The following is a 20168-nucleotide window of genomic DNA, read 5'->3' on the forward strand; positions in this document are numbered from 1 at the left end:
TTGTGTATACTGGTCAAAATTTTCAGCATTTGCAGAATCTCCTGTTTCTAATTTCAACCCCTCCTCTGTTGATGGCAGTGTCTTCTGTTGCCATCTAATGGAGAATGGGATTGAGAAGGAAAATAAATCAGCTATGATCAAATAGTGGTGCAGACTCAATAGGCTGAATGACTTGATTCTGCTCCTATGTTTTATGTCCATGACCCTCATCTCTAGAATTCCCTTCCCAAAAACTCTGAACCGCTCCTCCCTTGAACTCCATTTATAAACTTGTTTCAGTAGACTTCTGGTTATTTATCTCAATTTTTCCATTAAAGGCAAAATTCTGTTTGATAATATTTCTGTGAAGGACCTTGGGTTTCTTTTTCTTTCTATAAAAACATAACTTGTTTATTTGCAGTACGATAACAGGCCCTTCCAGCCCATCGAGCCCACACCATCAGATTACAGGCATGCGACCAATTAACCTTCTAACCTGACTGTGGGAGAAAACTCACATGGTCATGGTTAGAACAAACAGGCTCCTTACAGACAGCAGCATGAATAGGTCGCTAGTGCTGTAACATCGTTACAGTAACTGTAAAGCTACCATGCTGCCTTCTAATGTTTGCTCCACTTGGATCCCATTCTTTTCTTTGCATCTTTGATTTGGCTGTATAGGAACTTAAATTTAGTGTTTGATGCAAATTTGTTTAAAATGTATCTGCTTTCTTTGTTCAGTCAAAATTTTCTAGTACAGAAGAAAGCCATTTTCACATTCTTTTAGGCCAACTCACCAAGTCATGCAGTAATACTTCCTTTCCTCATTTTCTCTATCATCCTGCGAATCTCCGCTCTTCAAGTAACTATCCATTCTCTTTTGAATGTGATTTTGAATTTGTTACCACCATCCTCTGACCAGTGTTTTTCAGATCCTATCATGTTTAAACACAAAAGTCACGCAACTGTTTCTCCTAGGGTATCTTTGCCTGTACAGGTTTCCCCCGCTATCCGAAGGTAGAGCGTTCCTATAAAACCGCTCGTAAGCTGAAACGGCGTAAAGTGAAGAAGCAATTACCATTAATTTATATTGGAAAAATTTTTGAGCGTTCCCAGACCCAAAAAATAACCTACCAAGTCATACCAAATAGCACATAAAACCTAAAATAACACTAACATATAGTAAAAGCAGGAATGATATGATAAATACACAGCCTATATAAAGTAGAAATAATGTATGTACAGTGTAGTTTCACTTATCAGAATCGGGAAGATTGAGTCAAAACCGATTTGTAGGAAAAAATCAGCACGTACACGCATGCGCATGTCATGTATATGTAGCTACGCATGCACAGACACCTGCCCGCACAAGGCTTCATGGTCATGGTAGTCTTTCTCAGGGTAAACACAAGTTTAAAGTGGGTGTCTTTTTTTGTAAAATCGAAATATTGTAAAGCGAACGTTCGGAAAGCAGGAGACACCTGTACCTCAAAAGAAGTCATTTGGTTACAAGTCCATCTTAAAGATCAGCTTTATTTTCCATATATACATCAAAGCATCATAAAGTGAAATGCACCTTTTGTGTCATTGTCCAATACAATCCGAAGACAGCTCTGGGGCCAGCCTGTAAGTGTCACCACAAATTCCAACGCTAACAAACCTAAATATACTGTACATCTTTAAAATGTGGGAGGAACCCCACATGGTTATGGAGAGAACGTACAAGCTCCTTACAGACAGTGGCGAGAATTGAACCCTGACTGGTGATTACTACCACTATGCTATTGTGCTGCCCTGGTGGTAAGTTTCCTTCTCCCCTGTCATTCAGGTAAACCTCAGCAGTCTCAGACAGGAGAGGCTTTTCTAAAGATTCATGTCACTTTTGTGCAATCCTAGTAAGGCTAATGACATTAGACACTGGTTTTTAAACAGCCTTCCCAACTTGTACTGCTGCTTATTAAAATCACAAGCCAAATCACTGTGACTGCAGATTTACCCCGAAGATAGGAAAGTTTTTTGCTCTCTCTTTCTCAATGAAATCTAGAAGGCGCTTTCTACTTCTGGAATCAAATTTCTGAGGGCCATAGAGATTGCAGGTGGGGATGAAGAAGTGAGGAAGGTTTGCACTTTTCAGATGTTCAGTGAAGTCGTCTAACAGCTGCAGGAAGCAGTCAGCAAGGTCTTCAAGACGCCACATGTCATCACTGGGTCTTTTGACGCATGCGTGGAGCAGAGTTGTCTTTGCGTGGTATGAGCAGACGTGTGCCAATATACGAGGATGCTGCTGCTTCAGTTTCTCAATGAGGTTTTTCAAAAGCTTCAAACAAGATTTCCTATAAAAATGAAAGCAGTTTCAGTATAATGTGCCAATTTTTGTCCATCTCTCATAAATCTCAAGCCTGATGAAACCACAAGCTCTCACACATTTTTAATATAATGGGGGTCAACAAAAGCAATGAATATCAGCACACAAAATTGTGGATGAACTTGGCAGGTCAGGCAGCATCTACGGAACTATATAAACAGTCAACATTTCACACTTTGACTCTTCATTAGATATGGAAAGAAAGTGAGAAGAAGCCAGAATAAGAAGGTAGGGCAGAAGAGAATGAGTATAAGCTGGCATATGATAGGTGACATCAGATGGGTGTGGGAGAGAAATAGGAGCAGGAGTAGGCCATCCAGTCCATCGAGCATACACCGCCATTTAATAAGATCATGGCTGATCTGACCCTAGACTCATCTCCATCTACTTGCCTTTTCCCCATAACCCTTAATTCCCCAACTATGCAAAAATCTATCCAACTTTGTCTTAAATATATTTACTGAGGTAGCCTCCACTGCTTCATTGGGCAGGGAATTCCACAGATTCATCAGTCTTTGGGAAAAGCGGTTCCTGTTCATCTCAGTCCTAAATTTACTTCCCTGATTCTTGAGGCTATGTCCCCTAGTTCTAGTCTCACCTATAAGTACAAATACCTTTCATAATTTTATATGTTTGTATAAAATTTCTTTCTTCTGAATTCCAGTGACTACAGTCCCAGGTGACTCGATCCCTGCTCATAGTCTAACCCCCTCAGTCTGGAATCAACCTGGTGAATCTCCTTTGCACCACCTCCAAAGCCAAGTATATCCTTCCTCTAGTAAGGAGACCAGAACTACACGTAGTACTCCAGATGCAGCCTCACCAGTACCCTATGCAGTTGCAGCGTAGCCTCCCTGCTCTTAAATTCAGTCCATCTAACAATGAAAGCCAACAGGCATACTGTGATTAGGAATAGTCAGCATAGCTTTGTGAAAGGCAGGTCATGCCTTATGAGCCTGATAGAATTTTTTGAGGATGTGACTAAACACATCGATGAAGGTAGAGCAGTAGATGTAGTGTATATGGATTTCAGCAAGGCATTTGACAAGGTACCCCATGCTAGGCTTATTGAGAAAGTAAGGAGGCATAGGATCCAAGGGGAAATTGCTTTGTAGATCCAGAACTGGCTTGCCCACACAAGGCAAAGATTGTAGACGGGTCATATTCTGCATGGAGGTCAGTCACCTGTGGTGTGTCTCAAGGATCTGTTCTGGCACCCTACTCTTCATGATTTTTATAAATGACCTGGATGAAGAAGTGGAGGGATGGGTTAGTAAATTTGCTGATGACACAAAGGTTGGGGGTGTTGTGGATAGTGTGGAGGGCTGTCAGAGGTTACAACGGGACATTGATAGGATGCAAAATGTGCTGAAAAGTGGCAGATGAAGTTCAACCCAGGTAAGTATGAGGTGGTTCATTCAGGTAGGTCAAATATGATGACAGAATATAGTATTAATTGTAAGACTCTTGGCAGCGTGGAGGATCAGAGGGATCCTGGGGTCGGAGTCCATAGGACACTCAAAGCAGGTTGACTCTGTGGTTAAGAAAGCGTATGGTGATATGGCCTTCATCAATTGTGGGATTGAGTTTAGGAGCTGAGAGGTAATATTACAGCTATATAGGACCCCGGTCAGACCCCACTTGGAGTATGTTTTTTACGCAGAGTGCTGAGTGCATGGAATGGGCTGCCAGCAATAGTGGTGGAAGGAGATACAATAAAGTCTTTTCAGAGACTCCTGGTACATGGAGCTTAGAAAAATAGAGGGCTATGGGTAACCCGAGGTAACTTCTAAAGTACGTACACATTTGGCACAGCATTGTGGGCCAAAGGGCCTGTATTCTGTGTTCTATGTTCTATCTATAAAAGGATCAAGGAAAGATCAGTTAAGAGTGCAGAAAATGACAAACTGTGCAAATGCAAATATAAATAAATAGCAATAAAAAAATGAGAACATGAATTAGCAAAATAAAGAGTCCTTAATGTGAGATCATTGGTTGTGGGACCATCTCAGTAGATGGACAAGTGAGTGTAGTTATTTCCTTTTGTTCAAGAACCTGATGGTTAAGGGTAGTAACTGTTCTTGAATCTGGTGGTGGGAGTCTTGAGGCTCCTGTATCTTCTATCTGATGGCAATAGAGCGAAAAGAGCATGGTTTGGGTGGTGGGGATCTCTGATGATGGATGCTGCTTTCCTCTGACAGCATTTCATGTAGATGTGCTCAATAGTTGGGAGGGCTTTACCTGTGATGTACCAGCTGAATCCACTACCTTTTTTTGGATTTTCCATTCAAAGGCATTGGTGTTCCCCATACCGGGCTGTGATGCAGCCAGTCAGTACGCTCCCCAACATGCATCTATAGAAGTTTGTCAGAATTTTGATGTCATGCCAAGTCTCTGCAGGCTGCTAAGGAAGTAGAGGTGCTGCCGTGCTTACTTCGCAACTGCATTTACTTGCCAGGTCCAGGACAGGGCCTCTGAAATAGTAACACCCAGGAATTTAAAGCTGTTAACCCTCTCCACCTGACCCTCCAATGAGGACTGGCTCATGGACCTCTGCTTTCTCTTTCCTGAAGTCTACAATCAGTTCCTTGGTCTTGCTGATATTGAGTGAGAGGTTGTTGTTATGACACCATTTTGCCAAATTTTCAATCTCCCTCTTGTATGCTGATTAATCACCACCTTTGATACGGCATGTCAAAAGGCAATCTTACGTTAGTCATGGGGGATTTCAGTATGCAGTTAGATTGGGAAGATCAGGTTGGGGCTGGATTCCAAGAGGAGGAGTTTGTAGAATGCCTTTGAGATAGCATTTTAAAACAGCTCATGGTTAAGCCTTCAGGGGATCAGCTATTCTGGATTGGGTGTTGTGAATGAAGTGTAATTGATTAGAGAGTATAAATTAAAGGAACCCTTAGGGGAAAGTGATTGTAATGTGATAGAATTCACCATGCAATTTGAGAAGGAGGCTAAAGTCAGATATTACATCAGTATTACATTGGAGTAAAGGGAATTACAGAGGCGTGAGAGAGGAGCTGGCCAAAATTGATTGGAAAGTAACACTCGCAGGGATGATGACAGAGCAGCAATAGCTGGAACTTCTGGGTGCAATTCAGAAGGATATATACATCCCAAAGAGGAAGATGACACATGTCTGACATGAAGTTAAGCCAACATAAAAGCCAAAGAGAGGACATATAATAGAGCAAAAATTGGTGGGTGGGGGGAGTGTTAGAAGATTGGGAAGCTTTTAAAAACCAACAGAAGACAACTAAAACAGCCATAAAGAAGGAAAACTTAGTACAAAGGTAAGCTAGCCAACAATATTGAAAAGGATACCAAATGTTTCTTCAGATATAACCATATAACAATTACAGCACAGAAACAGGCCATCTCGGCCCTTCTAGTCCGTGCCGAACTCTTACTCTCACCTAGTCCCACCAACCCGCACTCAGCCCATAACCCTCCATTCCTTTCCTGTCTATATAGCTGTCCAATTTAATTTTAAACGACAACATCTAACCTGCCTCAACCACTTCTGCTGGAAGTTCGTTCCACACAGCTACCACTCTCTGAGTAAAGAAGTTCCCCCTCATGTTATCCCTAAACTTTTGCCCTTTAACTCTCTTATGAAGTGTGAAAGAGAAGCAAGAATAGATATCGGACCGCTGGAAAATGATGTTGGAGAGGTTGTAATGGGGGACAAGGAAATAGAAGATGAACTGAATAAATATTTTACATCAGTCTTCACTGTGGAAGAGACTAACAGTATGTTGGAAATTTGAGAGTGTCAGGCGGCAGAAGTATGTAAAACTACCATTTCTAGGGAGAAGGTGCTTGGGAAACTGAAAGGTCTGAAGGTAGATAAGTCCCCTGGTCCCGATGGAATGCATCCCAGGGTACTGAAAGAAATGGCAGAGGTTATAGTTGAGGCTTTGGTGATAATTTACCAAAATTCACTCGACTCTGGGCAGGTCCTGGCTGATTGGAAGGCGGCGATTATGAAACCACTGTTCAAAAAAGGATGTAGGCAAAAGGCAGGTAATTATAGGCCAACTAGTTTAACATCTGTAGTTGGGAAATTGCTTGAAGCTATCATTAAAGAATAGTGAGGCATCTGGAAAGAAATGGATCCATCAGGCAGATGCAGCATGGATTCAGTAAAGGCAGGAATTGCTTGACAAATTTACTGGATATCCTTGAGGATTTTACAAATGTGTGGGACAGAGGGGAACAGACGGATGAAATTTAGTTGGATTTCCAGGTGTTCGATAAGGTGCTACAGAAAAGATGGTAATGCAAGGTCATCCACTTTGGAAGAAAAAAATAGAAGATCAGATTATTGTTTAAATGGTAAAAGATTGCAGCATGTTGCTGTGCAGGACTTGGGAATGCTTGTGCTTGAATCACAAAAGGTTGGTTTGCAGGTGCAGCAGGCTATCAAGAATGCAAATGGAGTATAGCAACATAGAAAACCTACAGCACAATACAGGTCCTTCGGTCCACAAAGCTGTGTCGAACATGTCCTTACCTGAGAAATTACCTAGAGTTACTCATAGCCCTCTATTTTTCTGAGTACAATATACCTGTCCAGGAGTCTCTTAAAAGACCCTACCGTAACCGACTCCATCACCGTCGCCGGTAAAAAAAACTTATCCCTGATATTTCTTCTGTTCCTACTTCCAAGCACCTTAAAACTGTGCCCTCTCGTGCTAGCCATTTCAGCCCTGGGAGAAAACCTCTGACTATCCACATGATCAATGCCTCTCATCATCTTACACACCTCTATCAGGTCACCACTCATCCTCCAATGCTTCAAGGAAAAATGGCCGAGTTCACTCAACCTATTCTCATAAGGCATGCTCCCCGATACAGGCAACATCTTTGTAAATCTCCTCTGCACCCTTTCTATACTTTCCACATCCTTCCTGTAGTGAGGTGACCAGAATTGAGCACAGTACCCCAATGTGTCTGACCAAGGTCCTATATAGCTGTAACATAACCTCTCAGCTCTTAAACTCAATCCCACAGCTGATGAAGGCCAATACACCATATCCCTTCTTAACCACACGGTCAACCTGTGCAGCAGCTTTGAGTGTCCTATGGACTCGGACCCCAAGATTCCTCTGATCCTCCACACTGCCAAGAGTCTTACCATTAATACTAATATCCTGCTATCATATTTGACTTACCAAAATGAACCACCTCACACTTAACTGGGTTGAAATTCATCTGCCACTTCTCAGCCCAGTTTTGCATCCTATCAATGCCGCACTGTAACCTCTGACAGCTCTCCACACTATCCACAACACCTCCAACCTTTGTGACATTAGCAAATTTACTAACCCATCACCCATCATCACTTCCTCATCCAGGTCATTTATAAAAATCATGAAGAGAAGCGGTCCCAGAACAGATCCCTGAGGCACACCACTGGTCACCAACCTCCATGCAGGATATGACCCGTCTACAACCACTCTTTGCCTTCTGTGTGCAAGCCATTTCTGGATCCACAAAGCAATATCCCCTTGGATGCCATGCCTCCTTACTTTCTCAATAAGCCTGGCATGGGGTACCTTATCAAATGCCTTGCTGAAATCCATATACACTACATGTGTGTGTGTGTATTTATATATAATCTGATAATAAAAATTACTTTGAACTTTGAATACTTTTGACCTCCAATTGTAATTTGTAAACAACATCTTTGCTACTGTTCGGAGGTCTGTATACAACTCCCATTAGAGTCTTTTTATCCTTGCAGTTTCTTACCTCTATCCACAACAATTCTACACCTTCTGATCCTATGTTACCTCTTTCTCATCATTTGATTTCAATTTTAATCAACAGACCTCTGCCTACGTACCTGTCTTTCAATACAATGTGAATCCTTGGATGTTAAGATTCTGGCTGTTTCAGCCACAGTTCAGTGATGCCCACATCATAAATGCCAATCTGTAACTGTGCTACAAGTTCATCTACCTTGATTCCATATATTGTATGCATTCAAAAACACCTTCAATCCTGCATTCATCACCCTTTTGATTTTGTCCCAATTTTACATTGCAACTCATCTTGTTGACTACAGCTTTTCCCTATCATTAGCCTCTCCTTGTTAGCAGTTTCACTACACAACAACCCCATCACTCCAGTTCCCATCCCCCTCCCAAACAGAAAGGGTAAGAGGGGAGCCAGAATAAGAAATTGAAAAACAGAGATGGGGAGGGGAGAAAAGAAATTACAAGAAGATAGAGAAATTTCTATTCATGCCATCAGGTTGAAGACTACCCAGTCCCAATGAAGGATCTCAGCCCAAAACGTTGACTATTTACACCTCTCCATTGATGCTAAACGGCATACTATGTTCCTCTAGCATTTTGTGTATGTTGCTCTGGATTTCCAGCATCTGCAGATTCTCTTGTGTTTATAACAGCACTTAACTGTAGAAAATGCCAAAGGCACACCCTGCGATGTCCACATAATGACATGACAACAGGAATGTGTAATTATAACCCAAGATGGCATTCCTAGCTCCTGGGCCATCTGGAAGACCATGTAAGGAATCTGGAGCAGCAGCTGGATGACCTTTGACTCATAAGGGAGAATGAGGCAGTCATAGATGAGAGCTACAGGGAGGTAGTCACACCTAGGCTGTCGAAAGCAGGTCGTTGGGTGACAGTCAGAGGGGGGAAAGCGAAGGTGAGCAGACAGGTAGTGCAGAGCATCCCTGTAGCCATTCCCCTGAATAATAAGTTTACCATCCTGGATACTGCTGGCGGGGATGACCGATCAGGTGTGAACCATGGTGGCAGGGCCTCCGGCACTGAGTCTGACCCGGTGGTGCAGAAGCGTGGGACGGAGAAGAGGAGAGCTGTTGTCATTGGAGACTCTATAGTCAGGGGAGCAGACAGGAGATTTTGTGGACATGAGAAGGACACCCACATGATTTGTTGCCTCCCGGGTGCCAGGGTTCGGGATGTCTCTGGCCGGGTGCACGACATCCTGGTACGAGAGGGAAAGCATCAGAAGTCGTGATATATGTTGATACCAACATGTATGTTGATACCAACCATAGGCAGGAAGAGGGATGAGGTCCTGAAGTGTGAGTTTCAGGAACTAGGCAGAAGGCTGAAGAACAGGACCTCAGGGGTGACGTTCTCAGGATTGCTGCCAGTGCTACGTGACAGTGATGGTAAGAATTGGAGGAGATGGCAGTTGAATGCATGGTTGAGGAGTTGGTGCAGGGAGCAAGGTTTTAGATTTTTGGATCATTGGGATCTCTTCTGGGGAAGGTGGGACCTGTACAGATTGGAGGGGTTGCACCTGAACTCGAGGGGGAGCAATATCCTTGCAGGTAGGTTTGCTAGCATGGTTCGGGAGGGTTTAAACTAATTTGCAAGGGGGATGGGACCCAGAGCGATAGAGCAGTGAAAGAAGTGCATGGAGTAAAGCCAGATCTAACATGCAGAGAGGCTTTGAGGAAAGAGAAGCAGAATAAATGGTGTAAAGACAGTAAGGTAGAAGGGCTGAAATGTGTGTACCTCAATGCAAGAAGCATCAGGAACAAAGGTGATGAACTGAGAGCTTGGATACATACATGGAATTATGATGTAGTGGCCATTACAGAGACTTGGCTGGCACCAGGGCAGGAATGGATTCTCAATATTCCTGGATTTCAGTGCTTTAAAAGGGATAGAGAGGGCAGAAAAAGGGGAGGAGGGGTGGCATTACTGGTCAGGGATACTATTACAGCTACAGAAAGGGTGGGTAATGTAGCAGGATCCTCTTTTGAGTCAGTATGGGTGGAAGTCAGGAACAGGAAGGGAGCAGTTACTATATTGGGGGTATTCTATAGGCCCCCTGGTAGCAACAGAGATACAGAGGAACAGATTGGGAGGCAGATTTTGGAAAGGTGCAAAAATAACAGGGTTGTTATCATGGGTGACTTTAACTTCCCTAATATTGATTGGCACCTGATTAGTTCCAAGGGTTTAGATGGGGCAGAGGTTTGTTAAGTGTGTCCAGGACAGATTCCTGTCACAGTATGTGGACAGGCCGACCAGGGGGAATGCACTAGATCTAGTACTAGATAATGAACCGGGTCAGGTCACAGATCTCTCAGTGGGTGAGCATCTGGGGGACAGTGACCACCGCTCTCTGGCCTTTAGCATAATCATGGAAAAGGCTAGAATCAGACAGGACAGGAAAATTTTTAATTGGGGAAGGGCAAATTATGAGGCTCTAAGCCTAGAACTTGCGGGTGTAAATTGGGATGATGTTTTTGCAGGGAAATGTACTATGGACATGTGGTTGATGTTTAGAGATCTCTTGCAGGATGTTAGGGAGTGAGGAAGATAAAGAATGGTAGGGTGAAGGAACCATGGGTGACAAGTGAGGTGGAAAATCTAGTCAGGTGGAAGAAGGCAGCATACATGAGGTTTAGGAAGCAAGGATCAGATGGGTCTATTGAGGAATATAGGGAAGCAAGAAAGGAGCTTAAGAAGGGGCTGAGAAGAGCAAGAAGGGGGCATGAGAAGGCCTTAGCGAGTAGGGTAAAGGAAAACCCCAAGGCATTCTTCAATTATGTGAAGGAAAAAAGGATGACAGGAGTGAAGGTAGGACCAATTAGAGATAAAGGTGGGAAGATGTGCCTGGAGGCTGTGGAAGTGAGCGAGGTCCTCAATGAATACTTCTCTTCGGTATTTACCAATGAGAGGGAACTTGATGATGGTGAAGACAATATGAGTGAGGTTGGTGTTCTGGAGCATGTTGATATTAAGGGAGAGGAGGTGTTGGAGTTGTTAAAATACATTAGGACAGATAAGTCCCCAGGGCCTGACGGAATATTCCCTAGGCTGCTCCATGAGGCGAGGGAAGAGATCGCTGAACCTCTGGCTAGGATCTTTATGTCCTCGTTGTCCACGGGAATGGTACCAGAGGATTGGAGGGAGGCGAATGTTGTCCCCTTGTTCAAAAAAGGCAGTAGGGATAGTCCGGGTAATTATAGACCAGTAAGCCTTACGTCTGTGGTGGGAAAGCTGTTGGAAAAGTTTCTTAGAGATAGGATCTGTGGGCATTTAAAGAATCATGGTCTGATCAGGGACAGTCAGCATGGCTTTGTGAAGGGCAGATCGTGTCTAACAAGCCTGATAGAGTTCTTTGAGGAGGTGACCAGGCATGTAGATGAGGGTAGTGCAATGGATGTGATCTATATGGATTTTAGTAAGGCATTTGACAAGGTTCCACACAGTAGGCTTATTCAGAAAGTCAGAAGGCATAGGATCCAGGGAAGTTTGGCCAGGTGGATTCAGAATTAGCTTGCCTGCAGAAGGCAGAGGGTCATGAGTACATTCAGATTGGAGGATTGTGACTAGTGGTGTCCCACAAGGATCTGTTCTGGGACCTCTACTTTTCGTGATTTTTATTAACGACCTGGATGTGGGGGTAGAAGGGTGTGTTGGCAAGTTTGCAGATGACACAAAGGTTGGTGGTGTTGTAGATAGTGTAGAGGATTGTCAAAGATTGCAGAGAGACATTGAAAGGATGCAGAAGTGGGCTGAGAAGTGGCAGATGGAGTTCAACCCAGAGAAGTGTGAGGTGGTACACTTTGGAAGGACAAACTCCAAGGCAGAGTGCAAAGTAAATGGCAGGATACTTGGTAGTGTGGAGGAGCAGAGGGATCTGGGGGTGCATGTCCACAGATCCCTGAAAGTTGCCTCACAGGTGGATAGGCTAGTAATAAAGCTTATGGAGTGTTAGCTTTCATAAGCTGAGGGGTAGAGTTTAAGAGTTGCGATGTAATGATGCAGCTCTATAAAATTCTGGTTAGGCCACACTTGGAGTACTGTGTTCAGTTCTGGTCACCTCACTATAGGAAGGATGTGGAAGCATTGGAAAGGGTACAGAGCAGATTTACCAGGATGCTGCCTGGTTTAGAGAGTATGCATTATGATCATTGACTAAGGGAGCTAGGGCTTTACTCTTTGGAGAGAAGGAGGATGAGAGGAGACATGATAGAGGTGTACAAGATAATAAGAGGAATAGATAGAGTGGATAACCAGCACCTCTTCCCCAGGGCACCACTGCTCAATACAAGAGGACATGGCTTTAAGGTAAGGGGTGGGAAGTTCAAGGGGGATATTAGAGGAAGGATTTTTACTCAGAGAGTGGTTGTGCGTGGAATGCACTGCCTGAGTCAGTGCTGGAGGCAGATACACTAGTGAAGTTTAAGAGACTACTAGACAGGTATATGGATAAATTTAAGGTGGGGGTTTATATGGGAGGCAGGGTTTGAGGGTCGGCACAACATTGTAGGCCGAAGGGCCTGTACTGTGCTGTACTATTCTATGTTCTATGTTCTGTGTTTACTCTACAACAACACAAGGTACAGGGCCTGCTTTGAGTAGCCTGGCAACCATCAACTAATTCTGACAAAGCAAAAATCCACAGTGCCACCTGTAATTCGTGCAACTTGTTATTTTAAGATTCAAGATTCAGGATTGTTTAATGTTACTTCCAGTACACAAGTTTAAAGGAGAACAAAGTAATTGTTACTCCAGATCTGATGCAGCTCCAAAAAAAACCACCAAAAATAACACAATAAGATAAAGAACACAATAAATATAAATGTGATAGATAGGTAGACTGACAACAGAGGACTGATAGATATATATAGTGCTGTGCAAAAGTTTTAGGCACATATATATAGCTAGGATACCTAAGAGGTGGTTGGGAAACAGAAATAAAGAGCACTTACAAACACGATACAAAACATCTGGTGGAACTAATCCTCACCCTCCATAATTTCTCCTTAAGCTCTTCCCATTTCTTTTAAACCAAAGGTGTAGCCATGGGCACTCACTTCGGTCCCAGCTATGCCTACCTTTTTGTCAGCAACATGGAACAATTCATGTTCCCAGCTTACACCGGCAATGCTCCCCAACTCTTCTTACACTATATTAACAACTACATTGATGGTGTTTCTTGCATCTATGCCAAGCTCTTTGACTTCTTCAACTTTGCCTCCAACTTACACCCTACCCTTAAATTTACTTGGTCTATTTCCAACACTCCTCCCTCCCCTTTCTTGATCTCTCTGTTTCCACCTCTGAAGACCGATTTCTTGTATAAACCTACTGACTCTCACAGCTTCCTGAACTATACCTCTTCCCTCCTTGTCTCTTGTAAAAATGCCATCCCCTTCTCTCAGTTCCTCTGTCTCAGCCACATCTGCTCTCAGGATGAGAGTTTTCATTCCAGAACCAATGAAATGTCCTCCTCCTTCAAAGAAAGGGGCTTCCCTTCCTCCACCATCAATGCCATCCTCACTCCATCCTCCTGTTGCCACCCCAAGGATAGGGTTCCTCTTGTCCTCACCTACACCCCACTAGCCTCTCTGTTCAGCACATAACTCTCCGTAACTTCCACAATTTCCATTGAGATCTCACCACCAAGCACATATTTCCCTCCTTCCCACTTTGCACTTTCCACAAGGATCGTTCCCTAGTCCACTCATCACTCCCCACTGATCTCCTTCCAGGTATTTATCCTTGCAAGCAGAACAAGTGCCACATCTGCTCCTATACCTCCTCACTCACTACTATTCAGGTTCCCAAACAGTACTTCCATATAACCATATAACAATAACAGCACGGAAACAGGCCATCTCGGCCCTTCTAGTCCATGCTGAACTCTTACCCTATCCTAGTCCCATCGACCTGCACTCAGCCCATAACCCTCCATTCCTTTCCTGTCCATATAGCTATCCAATTTAACTTTAAAGGACAACATCAAACCTGCCTCAACCACTTCTGCTGGAAGCTCATTCCACACAGCTACCACTCTCTGAGTAAAGAAGTTCCCCCTCATCTTACCCCTAAACTTTTGTCCTCTAGTTCTCAAGCCATGTCCTCTTGTTTGAATCTTCCCCACTCTCAATGGAAAAAGTCTAACCACGTCAACTCTATCTATCCCCCTCATAATTTTAAACACCTCTATCAAGTCCCCCCTCAACCTTCTACGCTCCAAAGAATAAAGACCTACCTTGTTCAACCTTTCACTGTAACTTGGGAAATGAAACCCAGGCAACATTCTAGTAACACAACATCAAAGTTGCTGGTGAACGCAGCAGGCCAGGCAGCATCTCTAGGAAGAGGTACAGTTGACGTTTCAGGACTTGGCCTGAAACGTCAACTGTACCTCTTCCTAGAGATGCTGCCTGGCCTGCTGCGTTCACCAGCAACTTTGATGTGTGTTGCTCGAATTTCCAGCGTCTGCAGAATTCCTGTTGTCAACATTCTAGTAAACCTCCTCTGTACTCTCTCAATTTTATTGACATCTTTCCTATAATTCGATGACCAGAACTGTACACAATACTCCAGATTTGGCCTTACCAATGCCTTATACAAATTCAACTTTACATCCCAACTCCTATACTCAATGCTCTGATTAAAAAGGCCAGCAAACCACGTTTTCTTCACCACCTATTGGATTTATTATTAATAATTATTATTAATATTATTAATAAATTGTATTTTTTTAAATTGTAAAAATTGTAAAATTAAAATTAATAAAATATTGTTAATATTGTCATATTACAAAGTAATACTTCCAGGTGAGGCAACATTTCACCCGCGAGTCTGTTGGGATCATCTACTATTTCCAGTACTCCTGGTGTGGCCTTCTGTATATCGGGGAGACTGTTAGGGCATGTTTAGGGTTCGGACATGAAGTGAATATTTGCTTCAGTGAGCAACATTCAGATCTGAATATGCATTGAAGATTAAATCTAAAATGCACCTCGGAACAATAGGTAGACAACGCTGATTTAAATTTGTTATCTGTGTGTATTTGGGTGTTGTAGTATGGGTGCAAAGGAGGGAGGTAAGAAAGGGGCATGTAGTTCAAAGGAAGGATTGTAAATCTGGATTTGTTTGAATTGTCCTGAATTTTTCTTTGATCGTTAGCACATAAGATGTTGTGTAGGGCTGGGCCAAGCAGACCTTCTTCCAACGAAAAGGGTTTCAATATGGTGCCTGCTGTACCTTACTTTGTCCAATAAATAGGCTGCTTCATATCTACCACTACTTCTCTCCAGTAACTTCATTCACGCAACTCCGGTTGTCAGAAGTGGGATACCGTCTTGCGACCCATCGTGTGACGAGTGATCTTAGCAGGCTAAGTGGGTGAGTTGTTTTTAAAATTAGCATTCACACTTGGAACAGTTTGGGTTAGTGGTACAAAGGAATGTGAGGTATCAGGAACGTGGAGCGCTGAATTGGTAGATATAAAAGGTGTATGTGCATGTGCGTTTATGTAAGAGACAAAACTTTGTGGTGTTAATTTGATGAGATGGAGTCACCTGTTGTCATGGGTGGTTATTGAAGGTTTGGGACGCCAGTGGGGGCATATACATTCATTCCAGGAGCTGCATTTTAGCATATGCATTTTGCGTGTATGTGCATGCACATGCACCTTGGTGTAACAATTAGATGTAAAGGAATACAGCAGGCATCATGAGTTTAGACTCACTTAAGAGGTAGATTACAGAGTACATACTCTGCCGGTTTAAGTGTGTACTGTTTAACCTGTACCCATCATTTATGTTTACGTTGTATGGGAATTGTTGTGGAGATATTTCAGGGAGAGGTCTTACCCAGATGTGCCTACCAGGATGGCACCTATTGAGGTCAAGCAACATCAGGTTAAGAGCCCTGATGATCCAAGCCAGCCCTTGATCCTGATAATGACCATTCATAAGCCCTTTGCCCCCGGGAAGAAACAAAGCATTTTGTCGGGGTTGCTTTCACTTAAAATTCCATGTAGGAATTTGGAAAACTGGTGCAAGCTGAAGGAAATGGTTAAAATTCACAAGATGCACCCTAAAGATATACATGTGTTTGGTAAAAGAGAATAATGTGGGGCAGTATGGCCACGGGGTGCAGGATGGTCTAGAAGCAACTACCGGGAACACCAGCAATGAAGAAAGATATTGCAGTTTTAAAGGGGAAATGAGGCAGTGTCGGGGGCAGGGGGGTGAGGTGAGAGTAACTGAGGAACATAATATCAGTGGTTCAGAGAGCCGATGAGCCGGCCGTGGATTATGCAGAACATAAACATGAAGCATATGAGGGAGTTTTCAGGGCTGCATAATCCAGGGAGGGATGACCGAGTCCTCCTGAAAATGATGAAGGAAGGCCTGAGCTCAGCCCAGCAAGAAGTTTTAGATTTAGAGATAGCAGTGGGGTCAACCTATTCTGCGTTAGTTTCATGGACCAGTAAGAAAGACCAAAGATAGTGCAAGAGCAATTGTAAAGTGGCTATAGTGGATGCAGCTGTTGTGACATCACAGAGAGTTTGCTTTGTGTGCCAGCAACTAGGACGCCTAAAGGACTGCCGGATCTCATAAAACAGTAAAGGAGTTAATAAGCTACAGCTGTGGTCCATCAGGACATAATTGGTGGCAGTGTCTAAAAATGAGGAAGGAAAAGCAGAGTTAACCAAGTATGCAGAATGAAGATCAGAGTGTAGAGACAGAGGGTGGAAGGTCTCATGCTATCCATTCGAAGTAGGCTGCCGTGGGTTTATTGCATTCACTCTCCAGAAGTGGCTGCATGACCTTGGCTTCACTAGAAGAGAGATCAAGTCAACCAGCAGGGCTGTAGCTGAGGCAGCAGAGAAAGGATCAGCATGGGTATGGACCAAGTATGTCCAGGGGGGCAGATAGTCAGACAGTGTATACATATCTTGCAAACCCCTTCAGTAGTTGCATAGACACCTGAAGAGCAGACTATCTGTTGGATGGAAGTGACCAACAACTCTGATAGAGGCAGATGCCAAGTTTTTAAGCTCACCAGTGGGAGGTGGTGCTTTAGGACTGCTGACCCACCACCTCGAGGGAGTCTTGATCATAAGCGGGCTGAAACTCCTGAAGACAGGTGGCAGATCAACTGATGATCCCACTGGTGATAGCACAGGACAGTTAACATCTTAGTCCGCGTGTATTTTGTAACTCTGGCAGACATGCAATCTCTCACCCAATCAGTGCCCAGTCTGACCAAACTAACTGCCAATCAGATCATAGAGCGAGTGAAGATGGTTTCTAGGTCAGAAAAAGAGGTGGCGGAGGCCCTCCCAGACAGCACTCTTGTGGCCTGCAGATGCACACAACAGCATTGTTAGGGGATCAACAATGCGATATATTAGATGACACAGGGGCATCAATTTGGATAACTGACCTACTCTCGCCAACAACCAGACAGGCTATTTATATTACAGGTGTAGGAGGCGAAACAGTGAAAGCTAAAAGAAGCAAGTTGCAGATACTCAAAATCAGCAGGGTGCAGCTTCCAGTGGATTTCTGAGTCTGTCCAAATAATCCTTGGAATAGACATCCTAAGGAAAGCAGGGCCTGTTATAAATTCAGGAAAGGGAGAAATAACATGGACAAGCGAGGGGCAGCGAACACATACAACCTACAGAATACACAACGTAGCCTGCATAGCCACAGCTGCTTCGATCATCAGAGACTGGAGCCAGGATGGTGTCCATGGGTTACTTTCAGTCTGCAGCAGTCTGGGGTAGACCCAAGCAAGATTATGGTCGAGTAAAGAAACGTATAAGATCCTAAAGGGATTGGACAGGCTAGATGCAGGAAGATTGTTCCCGATGTTGGGCAAGTCCAGAATGAGGGGCCACAGTTTGAGGATAGAGGGGAAGCCTTTTAGGACCGAGATTAGGAAAAACTTCTTCACACAGAGAGTGGTGAATCTGTGGAATTCTCTGCCACAGGAAACTGTTGAGGCCAGTTCATTGGCTATATTTAAGAGGGAGTTAGATATGGCCCTTGTGGCTACGGGGGTCAGGGGGTATGGAGGGAAGGCTGGGGCGGGGTTCTGAGTTGGATGATCAGCCATGATCATAATAAATGGCGGTGCAGGCTCGAAGGGCCGAATGGCCTACTCCTGCACCTATTTTCTATGTTTCTATGTTTCTAAAGATAAACCCAGTTAAAACAGAGGGGAGGCACACAAGTGTCAAATGGAAATTGCAAGTAGTGGAGATACTTTATGAAAACTGCTTCAATATTCACCATGGAAAAGGACCTTGGTGATTATAGAGATGACTTACAGTGGACTGAAAAGCTTGAGCATATAGACATTAAGAAGGAGGATGTGCTGGAGCTTTTGGAAAGTATCAAGTTGGATAACTCACTAGGACCAGACGAGATATACACCAGGCTATTGTGCGAGGCAAGGAAGGAGATTGCTGAGCATCTGGCAATGATTTTTCTGTCATCAATGCGGATGGGGGAGGTTCCGGAGGATTGGAGGGTTGCAGATATTGTTCCCTTATTCAAGAAAGGGAGTAGGGATAGCCCAGGAAATTATAGACCAGTGAGTCTCACTTCAGTGGTTGGTAAGTTGATGGGGAAGATCCTGAGAGGCAGGATTTACGAACATTTGGAGAGGCATAATATGATTAGGAATAGTCAGCATGACTTTGTTAAAGGCAGGTTGTGCCTTACAAGCCTGAATGAATTTTCTGAGGATGTGTCTAAACACATTGATGAAGGTAGAGTGTAGATGTAGTATATATGGATTTCAGCAAGGCATTTGATAAGGTACCCTGTGCAAGGCTTATTGAGAAAGTAAAGACGCATGGGATCCAAGAGGACCTTGCTTTGTGGATCCAGAACTGGCTTGCCCACAGAAGGCAAAGAGTGGTTGTAGACGGGTCATATTCTGCATGGAGGTTGGTGACCAGTGATATGCCTCAGGGATCTGTTCTGGGACCCCTTCTCTTCGTGATTTTTATAAATGACCTGGATGAGGACGTGGAGGGATGGGTTAGTAAATTTGCTGATGACACAAAGGTTGGAGGTGTTGTGGATAGTGTGGAGGGCTGTCAGAGGTTACAGTGGGACATCGATAGGATGCAAGACTGGGCTGAGAAGTGGCAGATGGACTTCAACCCAGATAAGTGAGAGGTGGGTAATTTTGGTAGGTCAAATATGATGGCAGATTATAGTATTAATGGTAAGAATCTTGGAAATGTGGAGGATCAGATGGATCTTGGGGTCCGAGTTCAAAGGACACTCAAAGCTGCTGCACAGGTTGAGTCCTGACGAAGGGTCTCGGCCTGAAACGTCGACTGTACCTCTTCCTAGAGATGCTGCCTGGCCTGCTGTGTTCACCAGCAACTTTTATGTGTGTTGCACAGGTTGACTGTGTGGTTAAGAAGGCATATGGTGTATTGGCCTTCATCAACCGGGGGATTGAGTTCAAGAGCCAACAGGTAATGTTACAGCTATATAGGACCCTGGTCAGAACCCACTTGGAGTACTGTGCTCAGTTCCGGTCCCCTCACTACAGGAAGGATGTGGAAACTATAGAAAGGGTGCAGAGGGGATTTACCAGGATGTTGCCTGGCTTGGGGAGCATGCCTTATGAGAATGGGTTGACTGAAATTGGCCTTTTCTCCTTGGAGCAACGGAGGATGAGAGGTGACCTGATAGAGGTGTATAAGATGATGAGAGGCATTGATCGTGTGGATAGTCATAGTCAGAGGTTTTTTCCCAGGGCTGAAATGGCTAACGTAAGAGGGCACAGTTTTAAGGTGCTTGGAAGTAGGTACAGAGGAAATGTCAGGGGTAAGTTTTATTTTTACGTAGAGAGTGGTGAGTGCGTGGAATAGGCTGCTGGCAATGGTAGTGGAGGAGGATAAGATAGGGTCTTTTAAGAGACTCTTGGATAGGTACATGGAGCTTAGAAAATAGAGGGCGATGGGTAACCCTAGGTAATTTCTAAAGTAAGTACATGTTTGGCAC

General features: G+C 43.9%; 1 protein-coding gene across 3 annotated transcripts in view; it reads right to left on the bottom strand.

The window, feature by feature from the left end:
- Window positions 1-1505: 1505 nt before the first annotated feature.
- cgasa (cyclic GMP-AMP synthase a) overlaps window positions 1506-20168 on the bottom strand; it is a 40917-nt gene continuing 22254 nt past the window's right edge. For all 3 annotated transcript variants that reach the window (XM_063071536.1, XM_063071545.1, XM_063071526.1), the window contains exon 5: window positions 1506-2312. In XM_063071536.1, coding sequence (XP_062927606.1) covers window positions 1955-2312 — 358 coding nt within the window. In that variant the 3' untranslated portion in view covers window positions 1506-1954. The remainder of the gene's footprint in view (window positions 2313-20168) is intronic.

This window comes from Mobula hypostoma, chromosome 2, assembly GCF_963921235.1.
Source record: "Mobula hypostoma chromosome 2, sMobHyp1.1, whole genome shotgun sequence".
Lineage (NCBI taxonomy): Eukaryota > Metazoa > Chordata > Chondrichthyes > Myliobatiformes > Myliobatidae > Mobula > Mobula hypostoma.